The sequence below is a fragment of the Peromyscus leucopus genome, chromosome 5, assembly GCF_004664715.2.
Source record: "Peromyscus leucopus breed LL Stock chromosome 5, UCI_PerLeu_2.1, whole genome shotgun sequence".
Classification (NCBI taxonomy): Eukaryota; Metazoa; Chordata; class Mammalia; order Rodentia; family Cricetidae; genus Peromyscus; species Peromyscus leucopus.
The window spans coordinates 41,537,716-41,556,640 of NC_051067.1; the positions used below are offsets into that span (position 1 = coordinate 41,537,716).

General features: G+C 39.8%; 2 protein-coding genes and 1 non-coding gene across 6 annotated transcripts in view; 2 read left to right on the forward strand and 1 right to left on the reverse strand.

Moving 5' to 3' along the window:
• LOC119086174 (thioredoxin domain-containing protein 3-like) overlaps positions 1 to 14,283 on the forward strand; it is a 39,346-nt gene extending 25,063 nt beyond the window's left edge. Inside the window, exons 11-12 of the mRNA XM_037206455.1 lie at positions 12,070 to 12,160; positions 14,082 to 14,283. Coding sequence (XP_037062350.1) covers positions 12,070 to 12,160; positions 14,082 to 14,283 — 293 coding nt within the window. The remainder of the gene's footprint in view (positions 1 to 12,069; positions 12,161 to 14,081) is intronic.
• On the forward strand, positions 12,616 to 12,734 carry LOC114682066. Its single transcript, XR_003732985.1, has one exon. It is a non-coding gene; the product is annotated as a 5S ribosomal RNA (ribosomal RNA).
• The window catches only part of Gpr141 (G protein-coupled receptor 141), a 61,945-nt gene continuing 55,753 nt past the window's right edge, over positions 12,734 to 18,925 (reverse strand). For all 4 annotated transcript variants that reach the window (XM_037205918.1, XM_037205917.1, XM_028855857.2 and 1 more), the window contains one exon: positions 12,734 to 18,575. In XM_037205918.1, coding sequence (XP_037061813.1) covers positions 17,644 to 18,561 — 918 coding nt within the window. In that variant the 5' untranslated portion in view covers positions 18,562 to 18,575 and the 3' untranslated portion in view covers positions 12,734 to 17,643. The remainder of the gene's footprint in view (positions 18,576 to 18,925) is intronic.

Here is an 18,925-nt window from a genome sequence, read left to right on the forward strand (position 1 = left end):
TACCATAGAAGTCAAAGGACAACCTGATATATGTTTATATGTATCTGTGAGCATAGATGTGCATATACTATGGAAGTTGAAAGGCAACCTGATATGAATGCATATACATCAGTGAGCATAGATGTGAATATACCATTGAAGTTGAAGGGCAACCTGATATGAGTGCATATACATCTGTGAGCATAGATGTGCATATACCATGGAAGTAGAAGGACAACCTTATATGAGTGCATATGCATCTGTGGGCATAGATGTGCATATACCATGGAAGTAGAAGGGCAACCTCTGTTGTTGGCCCTCAGTTTCCACCTTCTTTGAGACAGGGTTTATGTTGTTGTTGTTGTTAGCGACTGTGTGTGACAGGCCAACTGGCCATAAAGGCTTCAGGGCCTCCTCATGTCTCCACCTCCCATCTCAGTTGACATGGGTCTGGTAATTCAGACTCAGTTCCTCCCATTTGTATGGCAAGTACTTTACCCACTGAGCCATTGTCTCAGCCTAAGAATAAAATTTAAGTAGAGCAAGAGAGAGATTTGAGATTAGACCTGTGGGAAAGCTCTGCTGAAGAAAGAGATCAGACCTCAATTCACAGGATGCCATGCCACCCCTGGAGTACACTCAGGTCTTTATGCATTGTGCCCTTTGTGCCTCTCTCTCTATCTCTGCTTGGAGTGGTGTTTTTCTCTATTCTGCATATCAGGTTGTTCTTTGTCATTTTGCTCAGCGATATTACTTCCTTGGGGACCCCATCTCTGAGTGTTACAGTGTTGTGAGGCTGCTTGGGTCTCTGCCACACTGCCCTGTTCAATTTCTTTATGTATGGTTTCCACCTGCAGTTTTATGATCCATTCATCATAACTATTGCCCAGCTTCTCTTCTCCTGAAATATTCTGCCCTCCGTCTCACCGTGGGTCTGGCCTCTGGCATTTTGAAGCCTGAGTCAGTGTCAAAGTTTTGAGAATTAGAAATGCCTGGTTTATCTACAACTCTCTAAAGATACATTTCACAGGACCGTAAACATACAGCTTATTGTTTCCTAGTGCTCAGATGAGTATCTAGCATAGAGTTCTGACATTAATTCAATCATTTAAATCAATGTATAACTGTATGTAATCTTCTAAGAGTGGTTGTGGGATAATCTCTTTTGGTGATGATTTAATAATTTCCCACTTCATTCTTAAAACCTTTCTGGGGCTAGAGTTGAATGTGAGAGTTGGCATTGGTCTACCACAAGAGGTTCTACCATATCAAAGTTCCTCATTTTTTCTTTTTATTATCTTTTAATTGAAAAAATAATATATTTTGATCATGTTTTCCCCTCCCTGAACTATTCTATAACCCTACCCACATTGCTACTCACCCAGCTTTGTGTTCTTAAGTTTCTCATTTTACAGAAAGAAACTGAGTCAGGAGGGGATAGCCTGAGTTAAGGCTATACAGAGGGCCTGGCTTGGAGGCTTGCAAGTTCATCCTTTTTAACTGACCCACACCGCTGCCCAAGATAACAGTCTCAAAGCCACAAATAGCGGATGGTTACTCCATGTTCTAAAAGACCTTTTCTTTTTCTGGAGGCTACTGTATCTCTTAACATTGTGGAAGCACCCTGAACATGAACATTTCCAGTAAATAATGAGGAAGCATTTTGCTCAGCAGAGACACTTATGGTTCTTTTCGATTTCAGATCCTTAAATGTTCTGTGAGAATCACCTCCATGTCTTAGGGCTCCAGTTCGATTTCAGTATATAAAAAGCAGCTCACCTCTTAAAGTGGCTGTATGATGTTCCTAGCCCCTTTCTCTTTTATTTTACTTCACTATAAAAGGAAGCTATTATTTCCTCAGAGCAGAACATGGGAGAGAAATGGGCAGTTTAGCTAACACATGAGATGTAGCTCAGATCAAAAGATTAAACCCAACAGTTTCCTGAGAGGCTAATGATCTTAAGATTTTACCATCTTGAGGGAGTTCAGTTGAGGTATGATTCACAATGTATCTGATTAAGGAGACTTAGGCAAAAGTCACAAACCCTTTTTAAGGGTAGAATAATACTGAGAAGTGTCTAGAATACAAGTGTGTGTCACTGTAATGTTTTAGAAAAAAAATCAACCTCCAACAGCAACATTTCTCACCATTTATTGTGCTTATGAATCATCTGGGATCTTAATAAGATGGAGACTCTGACCCAGCAGTTCTGGATCCTATATCTCTAACTCATCCTCAAGAGACATGTAAAATACTCACTGCTCCCTGGAGTACTACAATTTGTGTAATAAGAGTGCACCTCACCGTGCGTATAGTGTCCATTTGCACACATATCTATTTCAAACAATCAAGTAAAATATAACAATTCACTTCCTTAGTCACAGCAGCCACATCTCAAGTGTTCTCTCAAAGAGAAAGCACAATTTTTAAAAGAGATTTATTTTTCTATGTGTGAGTGTTTTGTCTGTGGACCCCCAAGACCGTGTTAATAAAATCAACCTTGGATCAGTGGGTGGACAGAGCCAGCAACTAGTTGACAGGAATTTGCCATAGAGAATATGAAAGAGCCAGGAATACAGATAGAGAGATGCACAGGAAGGAGGAGGGAGAGTGAGGGTATTTTTGGTTTGGGGTGGCTGGAGAGACACACTCTTGCTGGATCTCCAGCCAAAAGGGAAGGTCAGCTGGTTGCTTCTTGGTCTCTCTGAGCTAGCAGGTTTTCACCCTAACATGACTCCCGAGTCTTTATTAGTAAATAGAATGATAGAGGTTTAGTTAAAAAATTACATTTGATGGCAGCAACTGAACCCCCGTGCTGGCTTTCAGAACTCCTGTCAGGCCCTAGTCTGAGCAGCAGGGCACTGATGGCAGGGCCTCAGGCCACAGACAGCAGTTAAAATATCAGTAGACTCAGGTGTAGCCACTAATCCAACAGAAAAATTAACACCCTAAGCACATTTTTTAAGATTTATTTATTTTTATTTTATGTGTATGACTATCTTGTCTGCATATGTGTACCACGTTTGTGCCAGTGCCTATGGGAGCCAGAAGGCGGCACTGGATCCATTGGAACAAAAGTTACAGGTGATGATGAGCAGCCTTGTGGGTGCTGGGAACCAAACATAGATCTTCTTCAAGAGCAGCAGGGGCTCTTAACTGCTGAACCATCTTTTCAGCCCCCAAAGTACAATTTATTAAATAATTCCTGGTCTCGGTTATTTCCCTTCACAAACTTTGTAGCAACTAGGATCTTAAGAGACTTGACAAAGCATTCAGCGAATAAGAGATTTCAAGATGGCCGTAGTCAACACAGAGCATTTGCTGGGATGAAACAAAATAAGTTGCCTTAAAAACTGTCCACTAATGATGGAGATGTGCTCAGAGCAAAAGAATCATCGAAGCTAGAAAAATATAGGCTTACAGGAGGGGTTTTAAGATGGAAGCTTTTTGCTTATTTATGATAAAACTAACAAATGCCTGTCTTATACAAGCCATGGAGATTAGTGAGGGCTATCCAATCAGAATGGGCCCTGCAGTGGTGACCTACTTTTTACATTGATAGTTCAAAGAACTCAAAGAAATACCCTTATCCATTAAGGATTCCATCTCCAATCCTTCAGGTCCTGAGCTTTCAGAGAAATCTCACAGTTCCTTCTATCTAAGTAGAAAAAATAATTACTGTGTTTTGATTATACCAGTGACTCCAGAACTCCAGGTTCTTTTTCAGTTGGAATGAAGAACAATTTCACTAATCACATTTAACTCAAAATTTCACAAGTCCCTTTAAAAATAAATCTTTTCAAGGAAATCTCAACCCCTATAGGATTTTGCCAGCCCAAACTGGACACCTTGTTCAGAACATTAAAAGCTGTTGTAATTAAGTGCCCAGGCCAGCCTCCTTTCGTGGGAAATAAAAATCACATCATTTGTCCTTGTATTAGTAAATGAAAACGCAGAGCAAAGCTTACAGTCCTTGGTGATAAGCAGGATGGATCACATTTTTCCACTGCTGCAGCATGAAAGCCCACTCAAGAAAGCTGGCCTCATCACAGGGAGACAGGGTTTAATTTCCCCAGGGCAATGTGCTGCCTCAGATACTCTTAGACCATTGCCTTCTAGATGGCTCCAAATTCCTACCAGACCATTGTGTCACTGTGTTATGCAATGGACAGTTTGACATGCTGCTGGAATTGGACTCTTGAGGCAAGTGGGCCAACTGGAATTTGGGTTCAGATAGGTACTGTGGGACTTCGCACAAAACCCAGAATCCTTGAATCCTTTTATTTTAAAAATAGCTAGTACATAATCTTGTTTCCTGAGTTAAGGTTTTTTCCAAAGCAAGAAATGTGAATCTGACAGGCACAACAAATGTGTCATGGTTTCCTAGGATGATAATGTGGTATTGCCCTCTCTCATTCTCTAAGCCTTCTTTAAGTGCACAGCTAGTGGTTGTTTTCCTTTAAGGAATGAGGAAATACACATATGACTCCATATGGCCCTTGGGGATGCCATAGCTAAATTTGGCTCAAAAGTAGGCACTAGAGAGAGAATGGGACAGAAAATGGACCCCACAAAGGAGATGCTTCAGAGAGGCAGCTAGGTAGAAGGTAGCAGGTTCACAGAGTGACAGACCCAGAAAGGCTGGATCTGGGAAGAGGAAGGAAGCAGGTGGAAACAAGATGGTGGATGTAGGGAGGCAGGTAGAAGCAATGATTCTGAAATGTGTTCATTCGTGCACAAGGAAGTAAAAGAATAGGCAGAGGGTTAGGCAGAACTTCAGAGCTTTGACCCAAGTTAGCCACTTGCATGGCTGACAGCATGGCAGTTCCTTGCCACCTAGGAAGAACACTTTTGATCAGACCATGTTACTATGATGTCAGAAGACCTGGCCTTCATTGGCATCATTCTTCTAAGCATTAGGGTACCACACAAAGGGTCCTAAATGACCTGTATGGACACCTAAAAACAGGAGCTGATATTCTAGACTCTAGAGCAAAGTAGAAGCAGAGTCAGAGCTTGGCAGATAAAAACCAATAACTGGGAAGCTAGCAAGATGTATTTGTGTCACACATGTCCTCCCTTCAATCCAGCCTGATTATGGTCTGAGAATTATAGCACAAGGTACAACCTTAAGATATAGAAACAACTGTGGAAAAATCTGTGTTGTGGAAATGCACCATAGAGATAATGGCCCCAATTAGTGTTTATAATTAAGAGATGTCTTCACATAACAACACAAATACTGTATTTCTATGGATAAGAACTTTTTATTCTACATAACCAGAGGTGATGACTTCAAGATCACACAAGGATGGCAGAACTCAGGGTTGCTTGTCCTGTGATCTTTGTTCACTTTGTTTTTTAAGACCAAGAAGGAAGAGGAAGAGCAGGAAGAAGAGGAAAGAATGAGGCTAGAGAGGTGGTTTGGTAGTTTGGAGTGCTTACTGCTCTTTCAGAGGACTCGGGTTCTGTTTTCAGGACCAACATGGCAGCTCATACTGCCTGTACCTTCAGGTCCAGGGGGAATCTGATGCTCTCTTCCAGCCTTCCTGGGCACTAGACACTCATGTGGTGCACAGAGACATTCAGGTAAACACTCATGTGTGGAAAAATAAACAACCCTTTTAAAAGAAGAAAAAGGAAGAGGAGGGATTGGTTATGTTGATTTTTTGACTAGCAATAATTTCTCTCCCCATATATACATATATATGTCAGGTAGTTGATTTTACACAAAAGAAAAATTGGTAAAAGTCACAACATTGATTTCTATGTGGGCTGTTAAATAATGTGACCCATATCCTCTATGTCAGAGCTTCTTCATAAAATCTAGTGAGAACTATGGACTCTAGGCTGAAAAATGTATGCCCATGTAGCATATACAAAACTTGTCAAATAATTTCAGGAGACACAAGGGCTTCGGAAGCAAGAAGACAGTGAACTGTTCTCAAGAGAGTGACACTTGCCTGTTTGGTTTCCAGTGGTGTTCTACTGGTTATGTACATATGTACATCTTCCCTTTACTCTTCAGAAGACCTTGGCATCAAGGTTTCCAGTGGTGGTCCTGGGACACCAGCCCACCCACAAAACCTTCAGCCTACAACCTGTCCTGCCTGCAAGATATGCTGGGGCAATGGTGGCTCAGAACTTGTAGGAGTGACTAACCAATGACTGGTCTAACTTGGGGTCCACACCATGAGAGGGAGCCCATGCCTGACACTGCTTGGATAGCCAGGAACTCGAAGCTGGATGGCCCAGAAATCTAGGGTAGAACCAAACATGACTAACACACACACACACACACACACACACACACACACACACACACACACACACAGAGTCAGTGAAATGATTCTTAATGATATACTGCTATAATAATAGATGGATGTCTATCTCAATCATTATCAGAGAGGCTTCTTCCAACAACTGATGGGAGCAGACACAGAAACCTACAGCCAAATATTAGATGGAGCTCTGGAGCTCGGGGAACCCTAAAGAAGAGGGAGAGGAAGGATTGTAGAAGCCAGAGGGATCTATGATGCCAGTAGAACATGACCCATAGAATCAACTAAGCAGGGCCCACAGGGGCTCACAGAGACTGAATCAGCAATCACAGGGCCTGCATGGGTCTTCACCAGGTCTGCTGTATACATTCTGTGGTGGTTAGCTTGAGTTTTTTGTTTGACTTCTAACCGTGGGATTTGGAGTATCTCTGACTCTTTTTGTATGCTCTTGGGACCATTTTCCTCTTATCGGGTTGTGTTGTCCAGCCTTGACATGAGGGTTTATGCCTTGTCTAATTGAATATTGTTGTCATGTTCACTTGATACCCCTGGAAGTCCTGCTCTTTTCTGAAGGAAAACAGAGGAGCAGTGGATATGTGGGAGAGAGAAGGTAGAGGGCAACTGGCAGGAGGGGAAGGATGGGAAACTGCAGTCAGAAGTATTGTATGAGAGAAGAACAAATAAAGAAAGAGAGGGATAGAGAGAGAGAGAGAGAGAAAGAAAGAAAGAGAGAAAGAAAGAAAGAAAGAAAGAAAGAAAGAAAGAAAGAAAGAAGAGAAGAAGAAAGAAAGGAAGAAGTGAAAGAGAAGGAAAGAGAGGAGGGAAGGAAGGAAAGAAGGACAGATAGACAGAAGGAAGGAAGGAAGGAAGGAAGGAAGGAAGGAAGGAAGGAAGGAAGGAAGGAAGGAAGGAAGGCTTGCCACCTAAACAGGAAAAGTAAACATGTCATGTGATAACCAATGTCCTTTTTAAACCATGGTTTTTAATTTCAGACATGGCTTTGCAGAATAGAAACTTGAGTATGCTAGGAGATGTCTTTTTCTCAAACATATAATAGGAACATCAACTCTAACCCTGGGTTTGAGTTCTGCTGTGTAGCTTCTGAAAACTTGGTCTTCAGTGATCTGAATATCCAAGGATACATAGTAGAGCACTACTCCAGATCCTGCAGACAAAGTGAGGAATGGGGTTTAGTTCCTTCTTCCAAGAAAAGCAGAATCTTGAGGCCTGTGGGTGTTGAAGCTGAACACCAGCTGGTATTAGTTCATGATCCTCTAGTCTTCAGCAAACTTCAGGTCTCACCAAGACTGTACTCTTTTTCTAGGTGGTTTCTGCTTCCTGTGTCTGCGAGATTTTCTTTCCATTAGTATCAGGTGATTTTCTCCCACAACAGTGCAGAGTCTGAGCACAAGCTTCCGGCAGACACTTAGCCTGATCATGTCTCTGTCAGCTTCTGGCTATATGCTCAGACCAGCCACTTAACTGCTCTGGCTTTTACTTGCAACCCCTGGAATCGGTGAATAGTAAAAAGGACAAATAAAAAGAGAAAACTTCTCTTAAAATCTATATATGCATATACTTCATACAACATTTATAAATCCTGTATGCAAATTACCACTCATACTCCATTGCCAATACCACAGCCGCCTTTCTCACTCAAGCTTAGAGAAGCATTATAATCCTCAATAAAGCTACCCAGGCAGACAGTGCCTTTCCAGTCTGCTCAAGATGAACTTTTTTGAGGTAGCAACTATTGTCAGAACCAACATTAATTATTATCAATATTTTTGTCACTCTGAATTGTCTTGGGTATCATCTTGTTCCTGCCTGTGAATAGAAAAACTCATACTGAGCAATGATTTTGGGTTACATGAGACAAAGATGAACGTTTTTTGATATCCTGGGTAGCTGATGGAATCACCAAGTGTTGTAACAGAGTGAGAAGTGTCACATTTCCTGTTATGCAGACCTGACTAGGGATATGTAGACCTCTATATTCTTTTACATTTAGATTTGTGTACCTAGATATGTTATTAATTTTAAATTTTAATCAAATTCACTGAGAGAGAAAGACTGTCTAATTAAAATGCCCTCAACGTTTTTGTTAAAATTATTAAAGCAAGAACATAGTTTATTAAGACCCAGGGGGTGTTTCAGATAAATGCTCTATTGAACTAACTCAAAAAGTCAAAAGGAGTGATTGCAATCTCTTAAAAAATTATAGAATTTCTCTAGGAAAATGGTTCTCTTTGAAATAATAATCTTAAGATCTTCCCTGAGACAGGAAAAAAATATTATCAAAAAGAGCTTCCTAATGGAACCTAAGCACTATAGTTTTATCTGAATAAATGCTAAGCTGTTAGCTGAAGGATATGAATATTCATATGCTAGTGCCAATCGCTCATCCATCCAAAGTTTTCTATTGCCTCATCTTACTGTATCTGCAAATGCAGGTAATTAGCACTTCTGCCCAATCTAGCCATTCTCCACATTCACAGATCCTCTTTAAAGCCATCCAGGCTTGCATATTTTGAACATTAAGCCAAAGTTTCCCTCTTGCAGATACTACCCAGACTCAATCAAGCACTGGATTCCTTTGATAAACTAGCATTTCCAACTTGTGAATTTCCATAGTGATGCTGGAAGTTGAATATTGTAGGCTACTGTTGTGAAGAAGAGTTTAAAGTTTGGAGGAATCCATAAACTGGCTGGAAATTCACACTTAGAAATGGCTGACATAGGATACAAATCAGAGTCATTCTTTCATCCACTCAGTCATTCCTTCAATGTGTTTATTAAATGCCACTAAGATCTATATAATAATAGCAACTGAAGCTTAAAATATTAAAAAAAAACTTTCCTTTATGATATTTTAATTGCAGTGAAGGAGATAGAAAGAGAATAAGAGAGTAAGGAATAGATTATACAGTATGGGGCGATAAAACATCAAAGACCATAAAGTAGCCAAAAGGGTAGTTGATGGGAGCTGCAGCTTTCAAGAGAAAAATCAGTGTCTTTGTGGATGTGGCACTGGAGCAGATGTGGATGATGTGAAGGAGCCAGCCAGCTGAGAAAATGCACATCGTCAGAGCAAAAGCAAATGCAACACTTCCAGGGCTAAACAAACAAAAATAAAAGACTAGGATTCAGTGACAGTGGGGATAGAATCGGATAGAAAGTTAGTAAAATTTCAATGGACACTTAAAAGGTTTGATTTATACTTTTAAATAATAAATGATTCTTTAAAGGAATTACAACAGTCAAATAGGCAGAAGGAGGCTGTCCTGTTAGCCCAAATAGGCAGTAGCAGTGAACTTGGGGAGAATGCTTCAAAGGCAGAATCAGTGTTGGCAAGTAGAATACCTGCAGGGGTAAAACAGAAGGGTCATTGCCTCTTAGTTGCAGATCCTCTCCTGTTCTGTGGTAAGGCTAGAACATTTCTCCCCTGCCAATAGGCATGGTACTAAACTTAGCATCTCCACTGTAAGATGCTGATGAGACATGGGAGGAACAGCCTGCCTCACTACTCACAAAGTCTCCTATAATCATAAACACCACATCTGTAGCTGGAGTTTTTTCTCTCCAGCTCCCACCAACCCCACCAGTCCTGGAGCTCACTTATAAAATAAGCACACAGACTCTTATATTATTTAAACTGTTTGGCCTAATGGCTCAGGCTTCTAGCTATCTAGTTCTTCTATCTTAAGTTAATCCATTTCTATAAATCTATACCTTGCCACATGGCTCATGGCTTACCAGCATCTTCACATGCTGCTTATCATGGTGATGGCTGGCAGTGTCTCTCTGCCTCAGCCTTCCACTTCCCAGAATTCTCTTCTCTGCTTGTCCCGCCTATACTTCCTGCCTGGCCACTGGCCAATCAGCATTTTATTTATACAGTGATATCCACAGCACACATCTGTGGGCATCTTCCCCTTCACCTCAATGCATGGCCCCCTAGGATATTCAAAGCCTTGGGTGGATTCCCAGCATGGTCTCAGACCTACTTTATGCCCTAGAACATGCTGCCATGACACCTTTCCTTAGGGCTTTCTACGGAGTTCCACCAACACATCAGCACTGAGGAAGAACACTTTCCTTATCCAGTGGGTGTTGCAGAGACCCTCTGCTACATTCTTTCAATCAAGGTCTGAATTTCAATCTATGGTGGTGATGGTGTTGTTGTTGGCAGTGGTGGTGGTGGTGGTGATGGTGGTGGAGGTGGTGGTGGTGGTGGAGGTGGTGGTGGCAAGTCTTAGATAGATTGGTTTCCTTTTACATTCTCTGGCATACACTTGAAAACATGGCCATATTTTCTATTTACTGTATTCTTTAGTATTCTACTTCTCAGTAGCTAAGTTCTTTAGTACTCTAGTCTTCTACGATTCCTAATGACATTATATTAAGTTTTCCCTAGTGAAATACATGTGGTCTCCATTTCCTGATTGGACCTTGATGAATACAAAGAACATTAAGAATAGTTTCTTGATATTTGGTCTGAGCAAATCAGTAAAATGTAGTGCCAATTTCTGCAATGAGCAAGGCCAGAGGAGGGGAGAAATCAAGTTTTCTACTCTGGCTACTAGACTGAAACTTGCTATGATTATAAATGATGGTTTCAAGTTGGCTGTTCTGTGTGGCTAGAATTCAGAATAGAGGACAAGGCAAGAACTGTTACTTGGAGAAATCAGTATGTGGTTAACATTTATAGCCATGAGTTGTGCGATGTCTCTTCTGGAAATCACTGAGAACTGAGCCCCGTGTCACTCTAAACTTTAAAGACAGGGTAGAAATTGAAATTAAATACCTCAGGTGGAAGGAGAAAAAAGGACTTAAGAACAAGAGCTTCTAAGAACTAAAGGAAGTAGTTGAGTGAAAGAGACCATTCATTTTATCATTGCTTTATTTGAAGATGAAGACTCCTAGTTAACCACCAAATTAGTAAACCGATGTCATCAAAAACATTGACAAATCCTATCATGGAGTAGGGTGTTCAAACAACTGTGGGACTGGACTAAAGAACTGATGGGTGGTGAGGAGCTGGACACAGGAGGCACACAGCATTTTTGAAACTTTTGTTACACAATGCTTATGGAGGAAGCAAAGCAGTGAGCCAACACTAAAGCATAGGGAGCAGCTGCATGCCACGAATTACTCCAGCATCTTTTATATGCATGTTGAAATTCAAAAATGCGGGGTGGTGGTGGTAAAATACTACTCCAGGAAACTGAGACGATGCACCGGGAATGATAAAAAACAATGGAGCTGCTACTATAACATTCGTAATTGTGTGGTTTCATATTTTAAAGCATTTTTACTTTAAAAGAATGATCTACATTGATCTTTTGGAGCTGTGTCTTACATTTAAGAATACAAAAAGATTATATTCCTTAAAAGACTCATAGTAGAGCGATCCAACTGCATCATACACCATAGCTGTTTGATGATTTTCATTTAACTTAATTAATCTGAAACAAATGTGTGAGAGCTGCATTTCCAGCTTTCTTGCTCCTTGCCAAGCTGGAAGTTATTCAGGCCAGGTCCTTCTGTGACCCCACCCACAGCACAGTTCACATCAAGCACATTTTCACCCTGTCAGGCCTTTTAAAGAACATTCAAACATTGCATGCCAGCTGGAACAAGCCACACTTTGACAGGCACCATATTTTTAATCTTTTAATATTGACAAGAGGCAGGCTTTATTTTTAAAAATGAAATACATCACAAGTCGATTATTCCAAAACAGTTCAGCATATGCTCTATTTTTTAATGTTTACAATGATATTCAATCTCAAATACCATTGGCAGGTTATCTGAAGCAATATGACAGCTGGGATAATGTTGCCAACAGCAACAGCAGACACAGGCTCTTTTTATCTCCACTGAATCCTAAGATTGGGTAAAGGGTATCAGGCCAAAGACTTCTTTTCTAACTGACTGACTGATGTTGTCAACACAATTATCTGTCTGTGGTTCTTTCCACAACCACTATCTCACAGGTCATGTAAATATAATCTCATAATTATTATTTATTATATTTCTACAATGCTGTGATAGAAATACAGTGGATTATACAAACATATTATACAAAATGACATTCAATGTATTTCACCTTAAGAAAGAGTCAATTCATGGTTATTCTATTTCTCAGTTTCCTCAATAGATAAATGAAACTCTCACTATGGACAAGCACCTCTCATCTGCAGATCCATATGCTACTTAGAAGTTCATTGTCATTGGGTAGGGGAGGTGTGTATACAAGGACCAAACAGCTTCCCAACCCCAGAGTCATTCTAGATGCACAGAGCTGTCCACTGAACACAACACTATTAATAAACCTTAAACAAGAGGCCTGTCTACGGCCATACCACCCTGAACGCGCCCGATCTCGTCTGATCTCGGAAGCTAAGCAGGGTTGGACCTGGTTAGTACTTGGATGGGAGACCGCCTGGGAATACCGGGTGCTGTAGGCTAAAAAAAAAAAAAAAAAAAAAAAACACAAACAAACAAACAAACAAACAAACAAAACAAGAGGCCACAGGCCTGGAAGACTTTTCTACAGTCCTGGCTGCTGACACCGATGATTGTCAGTTCAGCTTCCTGCCTTGATAAGAATTTGCTAAGAACCATGGCGAAGCATGCCAATGGGGACAGAAAGCAGTTGGTATTGAATCATGGGAACTACTCGATTGGTAAAGGAAAGCACTGTGAAAAGAGTTCTCTGTGACAGAAGGAAATAGTGGACAAGATCGGTTAGTTTTGAACTACTCATAAAATTCCAAATACGTGTGTCTTGTAGAATAGGAGGTTAAAGTCAAAATTATGTCAGTAGTTTATGATAAAACTTGAAATGGTGAGAGAGGGCAATGCTATGAAACTAAACATTTAATAAAAATTCCTGAAAGCTAAGATTTGGTGATGGTTCCAACATGGAGGGGAAGATAATTCAGAAGATGTATCTGACTCTTTTCTCAATCTTACTGATATAGACAAGGAAACATCAGCATGGTTAGGAGTGGGAGGGTGCAGAAGACAAGCATGAAAGGTGGAACACTAAGGATATGGCCTTCCTGCTACAGGAATTGTGAAAGAACAGTCGCCCCAGACTTGATGCTTAGTGTGTCGTACTTTAAAAGAAATGTGGGTTTGTTAGCACTTTGCCTCCTGCAAAGATGACTGCTGAGGAAGTAGAGTTGGCCTTATGCTGGAGAAGACCCTGGTGTTGAAGAAGCAATGTTTCTGAGGTGATTTCTGCTGAGGTCGAGAGAAAAGTGTCCCAAAAATATCTTCACTAGCATATGAACATACACAACAATTTACCTGTTTGCAGAGCTTATAACTGTATTTTTTATCAAAATCTGACAGGTATTCATTTCCCCACCTTCCACTCCAACCCTTCATTTTCTGGCCCATACACTATGAAAGAACATAGTTAATTCTTTTGTAATTCTTTTACTTTTAATGATGAATGTTTCACTTTCATGGGTTTAATGGTATTTTTTTTCTGTCTTTAAAATTTAAAACATGTTCAGATGTAAGATTGCCACTGTTCCACAGCTACTGGTCCACAGTTCCTGAGTTCACACTGGTTTGGTTTGCCACTGTTCACTTGCCTTATGCTCAAAGAACCCTTAGTAGAAAGACTGTAGACTTTGGACAGATGTACTCTGGATATTCCTTTGTCGTGTCTATGCTCTAACTGTCTCCATGTGCTCAGTTCTCGAATGTGAAAGTTCCTGTCATGTATATAAAAATTCCTAATTATTAACAATTAAGCCTGAAAACCATATAACTTCTAATTGACTTGCACCTGTGTTCAGTGGAAGGCCCATTGCCAAGAAGAATGCTCTTTGTGATTTTGGGAAAGAGATGGACGTGTCAGAGGATATGGTAGACAATCAGATTGTCATGAAACATGTGTTTTATGTACAGAACTGGACATCATTCAAGGATTTCTGGACTTTCCTGAACTTGAGACCCTGTAGGCCTGCAAAAGATGGCGCTTCTAGGAGGCAGGTGTAGACTTTGGTGTTTATTTTTGACATTTGAAACAATGTTCTCCTCAGAATAAAAGAGACGATCTTGACTCCTCTAGAATTTAAGCAACTCTTTTCTTCATCCAGGGATGAGATTATTCTTCTCTAAAATGACTGGTCAAATGGGCAATGGTCACATCTTTGTACCAATACCATGCCTTCTATAAAAGCTATGGTTCAGATTAAAAGAGAGGAAGAGCTAGTGAGGGAAAGAAGGAGGGAGGGAGGGAGGGAGGAATGGAGAGAGGGAGAGAGGGAGGGAGGGAGGGAGTGGCTTTCTCTCTAATTCAGTGACCCTTTCTCAAGAAAATTAAGTAAAGAACAACTGTTGACTAGGATGCCAGAAACAATCTTTCTATGTCTACCTGCATCTCAACCACTGTCTTATCTTTGGGTCTAGGATCTATTGGACATTGGTACTAGGCCAATCTGACAGTGATGATAGAGAAATGCCTTTTACTTAGCAACAAAGGAAACACAAACATGTCCTTGTCAGTTTCCTAAAAATCACATTTAACGGACAGAAGAAAGGATCAAGGATTTTATCAACTCAGGAGATTATTCCGAAGACATCAGCATATTTTTCCATGATCCTAATGTTCACAAAGACAGAACCACCTTTACAACTGATCCTGTGCATCATAGATCACATGGATCTTAGAGAACCACCTTGCTTTGTATCACAATATTAAATAACACTTTCCCATTCTCAAATGGAGTTTGAAGATAATGAATTTCATAACTTTCCTGTACTATATATAATAAATATAAGAAAAACTACATTTTTAGTTGTGTAGTAACAAGAGAGAAAAAATGAGGCAATATGATATTGACATCTCTATATTATTCCCACCTTAATACAACTGCTAAAATTATCATTTATGGCAATATTGTGTTGTATTTTAACATTATAAATGGTCTTGCTTGTTAATCATGTGACTTTTTAAAAAATAATAAACAACTCCTAGTAAGGTTCTGAGGTAACCAGAATAAAATCTTTCCTTAATGTCCATGATAATTGTGTTTTCAAAAAAATGGGTCAAAATATTATATGCCATGAAAACTGAATAAAACCCATTGGCTCCAATAATTACTCATCTATATTCCACTTCCTACATGTCTGGGAGGTTATTCAAATACACAGCAAGACAATATGACTCTTTTTAATGCAAGGCCAAATGTCTAGTTCCTGAACTCATCACCAGATCCTACTAGTATTTCTTATAATGGTGACATCCAAAGTGGCCTTTGAGACTAATGTCAGTTCCCATTTGCTTGTAGCATCTATTTTTATACCAACTAAATCAAAAGAGTGGCAACTTGAAAACTTTTCATTTATTCTGTGAAACCTGATCAATAAGGTATTATAAATTATAGAATGCTGCATTTCTATATTCTAGATAACACTTCTATATATAGACCCATAGAAATATATGGACCACTTATTATAATATTGAAAAATGCATAACTGCTTTGCATCAGTATATCTAAAGTCTGGAAGATATAATCCAGTCTATAAAAGTATGATGCAGAGTCTACACTTATAGTAGCCATAAGAAGAAAGCCCTCCTGAAACTTTCTCAAGTAAAGCTTATTTTAAATATTTCATCTATCTTTATTTTCCTATACTTAGTGGGTATACTTATATTTTGTGGGTGTTACAAATTTTCTTAAAATGTTTTGTGAATCTTAGCAATGGTCATACAAACTTTATGAGTCAAAGTGAGGAAAAAATTTAGAAAATAAATGGGAACAGAAAACAAGTAGTAAATGAAAGAAATGTTGTTGTTGTTGTTTTCTAAAAAAGAGATGGGAATGCAGAGCTGAAATTTTAAAGAGGAAAAGTTAGAAAGAGTCAAATTTGCAGTGTGTTGCTACATGTTTTTCTCCAGGATTAGTTCCTATGCCTTGGTAATTCCACTGAAACTGGAGTCTCACAGGGGAACTTGGGATCCTTGGAACAGCAGCAACTAACAAAAGCCTTTCAGATGTAAGGAGGTCCCTTCCAGGAAGAAGAGCCCTGGTGACTCACCTCTCCTTCTATTCACAGGACTAATGACTTCAGGTTGTCTGGAGGCTTAAATATGGATATGGCTCAGTTCCCTGAAAACTGTCAAGATCATGAAACTGGGGGAGACAGAATAAGAGGAAACGGCAAAAAGAAAATAAAGCCAATTAAGTACAAACCATAAACCCGTATGTGAACTCAATCAAGAATTCTTGAAATAAAAGTTTAATGCCATGTGTCACAAGTTATGAACCAAATTGCAAAATGTTACTAAGAATTTGGCAAAGATATCCATATGGTTTAATATTTTAAAGGATGGAATGGTATTACCTTCCAGCATATTTACTCATTCATTTTCAAAATTTTTCTAAGACTCTCTTAATGCAACCTAATCTCACGTATTCTAAATTAAGGACTATCCCATATTTTCCCCAGAAGTTCTTTTTGCTCAAAAAATACAGGTTTTGTTTTAAAAACATATGATTTTTAAGAATGGAGTACAACTTAAAGACTACAGTATAACTTCTTATCTTCAAATGTGTAAAATGCATTAACTGTGGACCAAGACATAAAAATTCTTTCAAAAACAGGAAAGGAAAAAAGGTTAATTATCCTATATTGCCATTCATTTCACTGTGAGCAGGACACTGTCCAGGAGTGTTCTATAAGTTAGGCTTTCACCATTACTTCGGCATCTTAATAAGGTTACAAAGAATTTTCAGAGAGTGTGATTGATGAGAGTTCATTACTCATGTCCTTAAACACAACCTTCAGAAGGGCAAGGCTAGAAAGCTTGTTAAAGCAGAAGTCCTGGTGCTCCCTCCAAAATTAGGATGATACAGAAAAATTTCTTACTCCTCCACTTGCCTGGCTGTTTTGCCCGGCTGCTTATGTTGGTTGTGCCAATTTGTCTGGTACAACAAGTGGACTTGATCTCTTTGGAGCTGTTTGATAACCAGGATTATTAGCCTTTGGAAGGAGAAGTAGACTGAAAATAACTCTTCCCCTAACTGCAGCCCAAAGCCTGGCAGGGAAAACCATGTCTCAAACCCTGGAAGTCACCATACCCTGATAGAACTTCAGCATCCAGCACACCCGTCTTTTCCGGATGGGGCAAGCAACCACTAGGTTCGAAAATAATGCATTTGCAATTCCATGTAGGTTCACCACAACTCGTCTTTGCATGGACATCTTTTACAGGGAGCACTTGGACACTTTTTAGTCCTTTTCTTTGTCTGGGCCAAGGCAAGGTTTTGATCAAGCAATGCAAAGCCATTCTTTCCTCCCTTGCTTATTCTCATTCCCAACAGGAAGAAATGAATGCTGTAGTAGTCTTGGCTAATAGCATAAAAGGCAATTCCATAGGTCAATAATCTTTTGCTTAACCCAATGGCTTCCTCCAAGGACAAAGAGCAGCAAATCATAGCAGCTGATGGCTGTTGTGCTTAAGAAGATTTCATTGTAAAATGCAACTTTGTTTTTACAGTTCTTGGAGTGTGCCACTATGTACAAGTAATAAATCCTGAAGAACTGGTAGGGAAGAAAACAAATAAGGATTATGCCTATAAAGAACAGATTTTTCAGCTGAGCCCAGAACTCCTGGTGGGATAGTAAGGAGTGGCGGAGCTTCCGAACCATGGACAATGTGATGAAAACTTGGAAACCCAAGAGAATCATTGCAATGGTTATGACAATAATGACTATCATATAGTTGACAACTCGTACATAATCACGGGCAAGTTCTTTATGGAATCTAAAGCAGTGTTGGTCATTGTATTCTTCATTATTTCCATACTGAGAAACCACCAGGGGCACCACAATGACAATCACCAAAATCCACATAGCAGTACTGGCAGCAACTGCATGCAGTTTTCTATAGAATTCTACTTTGTCTCTGCGCTTGAAGAAGATGAGGTACCTGATGACCAGTATCACCACATAGAAGAGAAAGGTGAGGTACATGTGTATATGCAGCATGGCACTCACAAATTTGCAGAAGGGTAATCCAAAAGTCCAAGTCCCCTTGATGAGGTATGCCAAGCGGAAAGGCACAGTCAGCAGGAATAACCCATGGACCACCACCAGGTTAATGACTGCCATGGTGGTCACTGAACGTGAGTTCATTTTCACCAGTAAAAACAGGATGGAGATGAGCCCTGCCAACCCTCCAATGAGCACTATGAAGTAAAGTGAGGTTAAATGGTGCGCCAGTATAGGATCACAAGAGGAATTCTTAGAGGTATTCAATTTGTCCATTCTTCAAACATTGCCTGCAAAAGAAAAAAAACCACTAATGTATCTGGACAAAATTCCAGACCTTTATTCACAACTCCTCCAGGAAACTGAGAAGGTGGCTCTGTAGTTTATCTGTCTTAATAACATTACACTTTATACGCTTTAAGAATGAAGATAATACTGTCTGCATAGTTGTAGTCTCTAAAACTAAAACACCTAAAACTCCAAGCCATTTCATTAGTCTGTTTGATAATTATTATAACACAATACCACAGACTGAGTTTAGAAAAGAGCTTCATTTTGGCACACAGTTCTGACAGCTCAAGGTTAGGGGACCACATTTGATGATGTCCTTCTTTCTGGCAGAGTTGTAAGGAGGTAACAG